We start from the raw sequence: 12,009 nt of genomic DNA, 5'->3' as shown, positions 1-12,009 counted from the left end.
TAGGTGAAACAGGTCGTAAATTAGAAAAACGTATTAAAGAACATAAGGCCGCTATACGGTTAAAAAATAATAATTCACCATGGTATAATCACGTAATTCAGAATAATAATTGTAAATTAGATAAAAATAATGTACAAATATTACATAATGAAAAGAATATTTATAAGAGAAAATTTAAAGAGCATGTTGAAATAATGAAATATAATAATAATAATAGCAATCAATTAATAAATGTATCTAATGGAATGCAAATAGATCAACGATGGTATTCTGTAATAGAGGAAATTGACAGATGAAGTCATGAAGTAGAATAGTCAAAGGGGGCATGTCATTTAGAATTGTACTGACCATTGAACAGAAGCCTACAGTATGATTTATTGTAAACGGTATGTTACTTAAAAATTAAATTTTATAAGTTATATTTAATCACCATTTTTTAAGAATCCTATAGAAAATGTTTTTTAAAATTTATTTTTTAAAAATTTTTTAAAATTTGGTATTGTTGTGAATAATTATAGATAAAGATTTAATCTAGAATAATATTTATTATAGTAATTTAGAAACACGACCATAGATATTTAGAAAACGTTACTAAATACACTTGATATGAAAGTGCTAATGAAATGTGTATTCTAAGCTGTGTACCTAAATGGTAATAAAAAAGTAAAATATTAATTGTTATATTGGTAGTTTTACTCGCATAAGGTTTATTATAATATTTATATTTTGTTGTACTGAAGAGGGTTCTTTAATAGGACCGAAATGCATATACAGTGATTAAATAAAGAGTAGTAATTAGCTATCTGCTATGTGTTGGTCTACCGCTAAACCTAAAATTTATATATTTTTCGTGCGGATTTACAGAGACTTTATAATATTCATATATAAACAGCAGTCATAAGAAATTTAATTGCAATTTCACCTAGCATAAGATAGATACAGGCAATAAGTCCTCCACTCTATCAAGCTCAGTATCGCATTAAATATTCATAGCGAAAAATTATAAAGAAATTAATAGAGGACGTGACGGAAATGGGGTAGTTGAAACATCAAGCTTCCCATTCTCATTGCCAGCATTATTTGTCAAGAAATCTGATCTAAATTATCGATTTGTCATAGATTATAGACAATTAAACAAAGTGACAAAAATGAACCCTTACCATTTGCCATTGATACATGAATCATTAAGCTTATTAGGCAAGACTAAATATTATTCCACGATGGACACATTCAGCGGTTATTGTCTGTCTGCTTTGCAGAGGTTGAAGATGTTGACATCTTCTGAGATCACCTGATTATAGTCAACCTTCTGTGTTGGCAACTGATGCGTCCAATGCAGCCATAGGCGCAGTGCTGTCGCAGGAAGAAGAAAGTGGAGATCTTCCTGTGGCATACCTAAGTTAATTGCTCAATAAGGCTGAGCGAAACTACAACACAACCAAGAAGAAACGCCTAGCAATCATTTGGGCAATGAGATATTTTAGGGCGTACCTGTATGCTAGAAAGTTTAACTACTCTACAGTGATCGAGGATATATCCATCAAAGGCAATCACATGGCACTGGTGAACAACATCTAAATTCTCAAAAGAATTTTGTGGATATCACCATAAACTAGCCAAAAACTACCGCAAAAAATTCACATAAAAAAGGAATTATGTGACATTAAAAAAATTTTCTTTACTAGAAAAACAGTTTTAAAAGTTTTTTCTGAAATAGTAATGAGAAAAACGTGTGGAAAAATACTTTAAAAATTTTCCACTTTTATTCTCCACTACATCATGATAGTGCCATAGCTGACTAACCCAATGTACAAAGGTTAACATTATAGCAGACACTAGACCTCTTAGATGGCTCATATAACAGACACTAGACCTCTTAGATGACACATAAAGAGAAAAGATGAGAGTTTGAGATTAAGTAGATAAAATTTGACATTGCAACATATCAGTTTGAGATTATTCACAATCGTGGGAAGGCCCACACCAATGCGGACACATTGAGTCTAGTGTAAATAACATCCATTAACAATATACATTCCATACACAGCGAGACACAGATCTGAGGGCAGCAACAGAGGGATCCTTTTTTGCATAGAGATTAGATGGCGCTTAACAAAGACCTTGACATCACAAGAACAGAGTCCGAGTCCCCAGAGTAGAGAATTCTACTTAGTTGCAAAGCAGACATTATGCCAAAAAAATCAAATCCCAAAAAACGAAATATGGGATAGATTGGTTTATCCCCAAAACATGGTCAAATATGTCTTGAAGATGTTTTATGAGATCCCTAGTTTGGAACACTTGAAGATGAACAAATTCAAAAAACAGTTGCAGAAGCAATTCTATTGAACAGATATGAACAAGGACATATTACTCTATTGTCAGTCATGTGAGGAGCATAGTATGCGAAAAAAAAGCAAGGACATTATTGCTCTCTTACAGATATTTTGCAGGATTACTAAGGTGTTTGAGAAGACAGTACTTGATATTTAAGACCTCTTTCCCACTATTTGTAATAGCAATAAGTATCTATTGGTCTTTGTAGATCATTTTTGCATTGTGCAGAGGCAGTGCTGTTGCCCAACATTATCGCAAAAACAGTAGCAAAGGCATTTGTTATGCAGGTAATTTTGAGATACTAGGTTCCAATACAAGTTACTGACCAATCGAAGCACAAATTTCACTTCAAAGATGATGCAAAAGGATTTTGATCTTTTTCATATAGAGACTTTTCAGAACTGCTTACCACCCACAGTGCAATGGGATGGTTGAATGACTAAACAAAGCCTTGGTGAATATTTTGATGCATTACGCAGATGTAGACCAACGCAATTGGGATAAAATGCTTCCTTTTGCATTCTTTGCATACAACACTGCATACATTCCAGCACAAATGAGAAACTCTACTACCTAGTATATGGGAGAGATCTGGTTTATCTATTTGATGTGGTCACCGAACCTAGCAGAGTTAGTTACGATGCTAGTGAGAAACTATACGAATGAACTAAAGTAAAGGTTAACTTTAGCCCATGGATTAGACAACAGAAACATGCAGTAAAGGCAGCACAAGACAGACAAGTGTACCATCAGCGCAAAAATAAACTCCATAAAGTTTTGTAGGTGACTAAGTCTTCGTAACGAAGGTAAAGGTCCCATCAGGGTTGAAAAGGAAATTAGTACCTAGATGGCAGCGAACGTATAGGATTATAGCACAGACAAGTCCAGTTGACTATGTCATCTAACATATCAAGACGAAAAAAAGGTTACACACTCATGCAAATCGACTGAAACCGTGTGAATGGAGTTTGAATCTTATATATGCATAGTCCAGATTCAGGGAAATCTGAGACCTAGGCCTCGAAAGTACAAACTCCCAAAATACTAGAACCCTGGGAATAACTTATCCTGGATTTGCTGCAATCAGTTCACACAGTGCCAAAGGAAACGATAAAAACTGATCAGCAAGTCACCTCAGTGCAATCAGCGCGTAGATATGCCCTAAGAAATCTGGATCTATTAGACGAATATCCGTGGTTTCTCCCCAAAACGAGTAGGCATGAGCAGAGAAGAGAGGCTCTCAACTGAAACGCGAATGACAGAGAAGCGTCAATGTCCCAAAATCAGAGTTCAGAATATTTTCCACATCCTATGCCAATTGGTCTGTTTATGCAGTGTAATGGTGAGCTCTTATTATGGAAGAGGTCATCATACAAAAAACGAAAATGTATAAGACAAACACTTGAGTGAACCGAATTTTCGTAAAACGGACTAATATCTGTGTAATATTTTCATTGTAGATCATGAGTGTTTAGTCATAGAAACAAGTTTTTCAAATTCAAAACTGTTGTCAAGAAAACAAAAAATTATTAGGAAAAATAACATTGTCACGAATGGAACAGGGATGAATTTGTCAGAGAATGAGTAGTTTATATAATCAAATTTAAAAGTTTAAAAAAAAATTTATTTCCAAATGCCCGTGCATGATAACCACATCTGTCAAAGTTAAAATGAGGCACAGAAAACAATGATGGAAGATGATGAGCAACAATCAGAGGGAAAATGAAATAGTTCCTTGTCTTTCTCTGTGAACGGTTTTTGTAAAGTAAATCTTAGCGTTCGTTATCTATAACTACCTAATCCGAGTTAATTACTTTTGAGTCCTTTGTTTTTTTCTAATCTTTTATCCCAGATTTTACCTATAGCACCACTCACTCTCGTGATTGGATTCACATCTTGTGTCACAATATGCAAACCTAAACCCTTAGAATTCTCATTGAAGTCTAGGCGAGACAGACAACAAGAGAATTGCCAAGAAAAGAGGGTACATGAAGCCTACTCTGTACGTGGAAATAATTCGAAATGGAAGAATTAGAAGTACTATCCGTTTCAACTTGTAAAGCTTGTTCGATCATATCTGAAACTTCTTATTATGCTGAAATAAATTTGACATAAATAATATAATGTTTCTTCATTAAACTTGTATTTAAAAAACTATTTATTTGAATAAACTCACGTTCATCATAAAAATAGCATACCATTTCATTAGCCAATAATCACTGACATTTGTAATAGATTGTACTACAACTAGCATTAGTAATAACAATATCCTGAAGAGAAAACTTGATCCAGCATTCAAATATTCTTTATAGACTGAAGTTTCTATTGTTCCAACTTCTACATCGTCAGGTGGTACTTTTTTATTTTCATTTTCCTACGAAAAGTATTTTTAAAATTATATAAAATATTCATTAAATTTTTTTAAATCTATTAGTAAATATTTCAATACGAATTGTCAGGAATAAAAATTCCAAGGTATCATTTTTTCATAAAACTGAAAATCGGATTCGTACACGAAGTAAACACCTACTCAGTATTCTCCTAAATATTTGTAGTTATGTAGTAATAATATAAAAAAAAAAACAGAAAAACAATGTAAAAGATTTATCATAATAGAGTGTAATCAGTGAGGATCGAAGAAAATAAATACAGTATAAATATTTTTCTGTACAAGTACAGAACGTCTCTTGTATCAAATCATCTAGTCAAATGACTACTTAGTAAAAATGAATTGCCGGTAATGGCAAACAGCATGTATATTACAACGTGATATTTACTTATATTCTTCAATAACTTTCCAAATGATCTCTCTGCCATTCAGAGTTTAATGTTAATATACTGTAGGTATGATAATGTGCTGTACATATTAATGAATCCAACACTTTATAATTTGATTGTAAAAGTTTATTCCAAAGATGAAATAATTGTTCGTTTTAATAAGAAATATTAAGAGAATTATATACAGAAGTTCAGAAATGGAAACTGGTTGGTTGGTTCGCTTCGGGTTTTTTGGTACAGGAGCATATATGGCTCTTGTACAAGAGCCATATACGTTGCTGTACCAAAAAAACCAAAAGGCTCTCTACAGGCTGAGCTGTGCCAAGGCAAATGGTAAAAAATTTTAAACATGACAAATAACAAACATATGACAAAAATCAATAAATAAACAGCAGCAACAACAACAATTACAAATTTATACATAATAAGAACAAACAAATAAACAATAAAACACAAAAATCTGATTAATAAATAAATATATATATATAAATAAATAATTAAATTTCTTTATACAAATTTGTGACTTTTAAAAAGTCCAATACATTATAAAGATTGAACCTCTGGCCCAGAATCTCTGTAAAACTTGCATTTCCAAAATGCTGTTTACGCATGGTCTCAAGGGCAGCGCAATCGAGCAGTATGTATTTAACACTTAGAAAGCAGTTGCAATATTTGCATACTGGCTGCTTCTCACCCTTCAAATGTACTGATGAGTCAACCGAGTATGCGCAATTCTTAAACGAGTAAGAATAAACTCAGATTTCCTGTCATACTGTTTATTATGTGTCCAATTTTCCATCATAGGTTTGATCTCGTGTAGTTTATTGTGGATTTGTGCATTCCACACATTTTTCCATCTCCCTGCTAGACAGTTTTTAAACTAGCCTCAAGTCAGCTCCTTCAATAAACATTGTATGCTGAGAAGGACCTGCTAAGTTTACAGTTGCGTCATCTTCTTCATTCCCTCTAATATACCTACATGGCCTGTGACCCAACAAAATTTTATAGAGAGATTCCTTGCAAGACGATGGCAAATCACATTATGGATATTAATCACTATGGAGTGAGAACTAGGTTCACACGAGATCAAACCTGAAGTTCACTAACTGAGTCAATGTAAATCAATCAGCAATGATGACCTTTCCTATTTATGTACTTTAGGGCTAAATAAATAGCCTGCAACTCGGCAGAATAGATGGAAGAATTCGGTTCTATTTGTTCTGCCACGATTTCATCCTGGCAAACAAAGGCTGAGCCAACATAGTTATCTGATTTAAATCCATTTGTGTAAATAGGAATTAAATTCCTGTCACAATGTTGAATTTCTGCAAAGTGCTGTCTGTAGACATAATCTGGCGTGATTTCTTTGGGGAAGTGCTTCAAGCTTAAGTCAACATTTATCGGTGGGGTTGACCAAGGTGGAATACTATTAACCTTAACCTGTGAGATGTTGCTTGTGTCCAGGTCAATCATGCTGCTTACATTCTCCATTCTTATGTCGAACGAAGGAACACTACTTGGGCGAGCTTCAAATAACCTTTTCAGCTGAGTATCTGATACTGTACTGTACAATCAACTGAAGGTTTAGTATGAAATTTCTGTTTTATAAAATGAGAAAAAGACATCTGTTCCCTCCTAACAGCTAGTGGAGTCATAAGCATACATGTACAAACTTTGGACAAAAGAAGTTCGAAAAGCACCAGTGCACAAACGTAATGCTTGATGGTGGATTGGATCCAGCATCTGAAGAGTAGATTCTCCTGCAGAGCTATACACAACGCATCCATAATCCAGCTTACAGCTGACAAGGGCCCTATAAATCCTGAGTATAGGACATTTGTCTGCTCTTCAGGATGAGCAGCACAGTACCTTTAAAAGGCTCAGATTTTAAACATCTACTCTTCAAATTGCTCAAATGTTGTAAGAAGGTTGGTCAAATATTTGTAAGAAAGTCCGTTTTTGGTCAAATATAGCAACTAAAAACTTAGCCTCCTTGACCATTGGGATTTTATCCCCATTTAGGTAAATTTCTGAATTCAGGTGCATACCACACCTTTGGCAAAACTAGATGCACAAGGTCTTCTCTGTGCTAAAAGTAAAACCATTGATCTTGGACCAATTGTCTATAGACTCTATACGATATAGGAGGGTTTGCAGTTGTTTCTCAATGAAACTCATGTTACTAGACTGGCAGGAGATCTGAAAGTCATCCACTTACAGAGAGTGTTTCACACTAGGAGGAAGACAGTTAGCTATGATGTTAATTTTAATTTGGAACAGAGTCTTCCTTAATACAACCTTGAGAAACACCTTCTTCTTGTGTGAAAAGCCTAGATAAAGTGTTGCCCATCCTGATTTGAAATCTTCGATTCTGTAAGACGTTTTCTATAAAAATTGGCAAATTACCCCGCAATCCGAATTGGTGCAGATCACGGAGTATCCCGTATCGCCAACAGCGATCGTAGGCCTTCTCTATATCGAAAAAAAAAACACTGACACTAAGTGCTGTCGTCTAACAAACGCTTCGCATATAGATGTTTCAAGGTTTACTAAGTTGCCTGTGGTACTTCTGTTCCTACGAAAACCACTCTGATGTGATGAAAAGAATTCCTTTTTCTCTAAGAGAGACATCAGACGTCTGTTTACCATTCTCTCAAAGAGTTTACACAGGCAACTTGTCAGAGAGATTGGTCTGTAATTGGAGGGATTCTTGCGGTCTTTACCGGGTTTTGGAATGGGAATAATAATTGATAGTCTCCAAGAGTCAGGAAAAGTATGTTCTGTCCAAACTCTGTTAAACAGATTTAGAAGATTACAATGGGAATTGTCTGACAGATTTTTAATCATGCTGTAGTGGATTTTATCCTGTTTTACAACAGTATTCCCCGAGCGAGAAATCGCTGTTTGTAATTCAATTCTGGTGAATAGCACATTATATTCCTCGTTAGATGAGGAATGAAAATTTAAATTTTGTTTTTCCCTTTGGGTTTTATCAGCCTGAAAATTCCCTGAATACATAATATTGCTGGATGAAGAAAAACAACTTTCACCCAACGTATCAGCAATACCCTGTATATCGCTAATTATTGTGCCATTATTTTCTAGCATAGACAGAGAGTGAAAAGCATATTTCGCATTGATTTTATGGATTTTATCCTTGACTATTTTTGAGCTGGCAGAAGAGGTTATGCCAGAAACATACTTCTTTCAATAATCCCTTTCGCTTTGCCTTCTTATTCTTCTGGCATATCCTTTGCTTTTTTAAAAACAATCAATTTGTTAGCAGTGCGGTAGCTTCTGAAAATCCCGTGCTTTCTTTTGTTTTTTAATTGCTGCCTCACAATTCTGATCCCACCATGGTTTAGAATGCTTTGGATATTTGGTTGATGTTTTTCCATTGTTTTTTCAGCTGCCTGAATAATACTGGAAGTGACAACTTTAACTGCATCATTGATATCAGCAGTATTGACCATTTCCTCAGTGATGTCAGCCAAAGAGGAGAAAATAGGCCAATCTGCCTTTTCAAGTTTCCAGCGTGATGGACAGGCTGTTTCACAGCTTTTTCTGCCTTGATATTTTAGAAATATTGGAAAGTGGTCACTAGAGAGTGGATTAGATTCAACCTCCCATGAAAATACTGAAAACAGGTTTGGACTTGCTAATGATAGATCAATGGCAGTGAATGTTCTTGTTGGAACATGGAAGTATGTCACTTCTCCAGTATTCAATAAATACAGTTGCAAATTGCCTATGAATGTCTCGATGGCTCTGCCTTGACAGTTGATATCGTGACTGCCCCAAGTAAAAGTAATGGAGTTGGCAGCTGTTCAACTAATGCATCCTCATTGTCTCTGACACTGGAGGCAAGTATATAGAACAAACTGTGACAGTTATGCTAATTGAAATTCTGACTACCACATCTTTCTTTCTTTCTTCTTCGATGGTGTTTATATGGAGATTATAGCTCAATGTAGGCTCTTTCTCCGAGTAGACTTGTGTAAGTGTATGATCGCTAGGTGATCGATTAGCCGGCTGTATCGAACAGCCATACGTACGCGCGGGAAATAAATCGGGAGGACTTTTATGGGGAACTGGCCTCCTATTCAGTCGTTATAGGCAAGGAGAAAACCCGGAAAACTCCAAGCAGCCAGCCTGTCCGACCGTGGCGCGAACCCACGACGAACCTCCCAGTCTTCAGGGTCTGGTCACCACTACGATGAGCGGCAACGGAGACCACTCGCCCACTGGTGGGGGCGACTACCACATCTTTCAGCTTTGTTGTTATTTGTACCGGCAAGGATGGGATGCGATTGGAAACCAGAATAGACACACCGCCATTGGCATGGTTGTGGCTATCATCATCCTTGCAGTAGAGATCGAATCCTTTTAAACAAATATTTTCTCCAGGTTTTAGATGGGTTTCCTGGAGTGCCACACAGAGAGATTAGATAGACGATGTCAAGTGTTTAATGTCAGAGAAGTTGTTGTGGAAACCATGACAGTTCCATTGGATTATTTTGCAGTCATTATATATTTGAAGCAGCATTCTTTGGGAGAGTATACCTCTTTAATCTCACAGGGGGTTTTTCTTTTGGATGTGATGTTGGTTGTGTCACCTCCTTATTAGTCTCTTCATCAGAAATATCAAAATACTCACTCATAGAGTAAGCCTCTTATTTTTTACATTTAGAGAGAGCCGCTTTCACTCTCTGTTTGTTTAGTGGGTTCTTATTAGCCTTTTTTGAACCCAGGTTTCTTGTTATTACCCCTGTTTTAGGTAGGGATGTTTTTGGTTTTATACTCTCCTTTTCTGATGTTACTTTTGATAGAATCAGTAAACACTTCGCATACCGAGTGAGAGATGCCTTTAGAAAAACAGAAATATTGGTTTGAACTCCACATGTCTTTGCGGATTTCAAAGCAGCAGCAAGTGTCTTTTTTTAGTGGTGCACTTGAAGTGACCATGTGACGCGCCTCTGAATAAGGTAAGTTCTTGACTGTTTTCACATGCTGGAGTTCTTTTTCTGTCTGCCATGCAGGGCATTTCTGGGAGTAGGAGGAACGTGCGTCTTTGCAATTCACACAGCATGGAGTAGTGGTACACTCAGTACTCTGGTGACTTTCAATTCCACACTGTGCACATACATTCTTCCCTCGACAGGATGCTTGTGAATGTCCAAATCGCTGGCATTTGAAACAATGCAGCGGGTTTGGAATGTATGGACGAACTGGACAGCACAGGTATCCTGCAGTAATGAAAGATGGCAATGTTGGCTTGTTGACTTTGAGGAAAAGTTGTTTGGTTGATATCAACTTGCCATCTCGACAAATGGAGATACGTCAAACAGCAGTGACAGCTTGGTCTGAAAGGCCAATCCGAATATCTGACTCTTCTTCAGACATCAGATTAACCTCAGATATCACACTACAAGATGAGTTTAAACTTCTGTGTGCTGTGACAGTCACTTCTATGTCTCCCAGTGTCTTTGTTGTTAAGAGTTTTGCCGGCTGTTTAGGAGAAGCTGTTTCTATGAGTAAATCTCCTGATCCTAATTTTTGTATTTTTTTCAAATGTCCAATAGCCGATTCAAACAATTTTTGTATTAGGAAAGGGGAGCATTTCGATAAAGGTTTTTTTCCAGATGCATGTACAGTACTATCAAATAAGCAGGTTGACTGGAATTGTTTTCTTTGTTTCTTGGTACTTGATCTGGTTTTTGTTGTTTTATGGTTTTTGGATCCATATTGAGAAATAAATATTCAGCTCCTAGTGACCCCATCCATCATGGGGCCCAACAAGAAGATGCCACTACATGGAAGACTCCCACAGACTGTCACACCAGGGTTTCCCAGGAGATATACTCTCACAATGCAGACAAAAAGAGCACATCTGGACTGACATGACAAAACTGTCAAGCAGGGACAGGTCCGCCTGGTCTGCATCGAGCGGTTGACTCCAGGCCATGGTCATGACTCAGCGACTAGCCGATTGACTCAAATGGAGCCTGATTTGAGCCTCCCGTTTATCTAAAGCACGGGCCAAAGGAGTGTGTTGAGGACGTTACGTTGCCCCTCAACTACCAGGATACCCCTTTCCGGCATACGGGGCACCACGCACGGCAAACACGTGGGTGGGCGTTCAGATCCCAAGAATGGTAAAGAAGAGTGACTAAACCATCTCTGGGAAGTTCCCTCACCACGGACAGGAACCCACATCGAGAGGGAAATGGAAATTGCCACATCTTATTTAATATACACTAAAATAATTCAATCAGAAATCAATTTAATACATAACAAATTCTTACCACATAACTGTTGTTACTATTTTCAATATCATCAGAGATATGACTTTGAGTACTTTCACATATTTTATCATCGTTCAAAAGAGCAGTTTCTAATTCTATCCTATTTTCAGCGATTTCATTATCAGACGAAATTCCTGTAAGCATTTTTAAATTTTCTACTCTATTGTAATTTCCAACGATTTCATATTTTTCCTAAAATAAATTTATAATATATATAAATATAATCGTTTTTAAAATAATTTAATATATAATTATATAAACAATGTGCAAAGATATACAAATACAGTAGAACCTCGATTATCCGGACTAATTGGGATGAAAGTAGTCAGGATAAGGAAAAATCCGGATAATCGAAACAAATACTTTAATTTGTCTTTTAATGATAATACAACACGTTTTCTTTTCGATGACATATAAAAGTAAATACTGTATTTAAACCGTGATCAAATTGTCAAGAAACAAATGTTTGTATTGAATTTGGACTACTACTGACCAAAGCTAACAGACTACCTATTGTTTAAAAGGCCCTCTGGTGGCGCAAGAAGACGGATTTTATAAAATAAAAAGCAGTTGAAACTGCATTTTTATG

General features: G+C 36.1%; 1 protein-coding gene across 1 annotated transcript in view; it reads right to left on the bottom strand.

The window, feature by feature from the left end:
• The window catches only part of LOC111635970 (multidrug resistance-associated protein 4-like), a 131,659-nt gene that overhangs the window by 56,038 nt on the left and 63,612 nt on the right, over positions 1-12,009 (bottom strand). Inside the window, exons 15-17 of the mRNA XM_023381123.1 lie at positions 11,421-11,612; positions 4,536-4,711; positions 1,307-1,395 (exon numbers count right to left, since the gene is read on the bottom strand). Of these exons, the coding sequence (XP_023236891.1) occupies positions 1,307-1,395; positions 4,536-4,711; positions 11,421-11,612 (457 nt within the window). The remainder of the gene's footprint in view (positions 1-1,306; positions 1,396-4,535; positions 4,712-11,420; positions 11,613-12,009) is intronic.

Source organism: Centruroides sculpturatus, unplaced genomic scaffold, assembly GCF_000671375.1.
Source record: "Centruroides sculpturatus isolate CEXI.00-Female unplaced genomic scaffold, Cexi_2.0 scaffold880, whole genome shotgun sequence".
NCBI lineage: Eukaryota > Metazoa > Arthropoda > Arachnida > Scorpiones > Buthidae > Centruroides > Centruroides sculpturatus.
The sequence above is the reverse complement of the archived record's forward strand: the minus strand, read 5'-3'. Positions and strand labels throughout refer to the sequence as shown.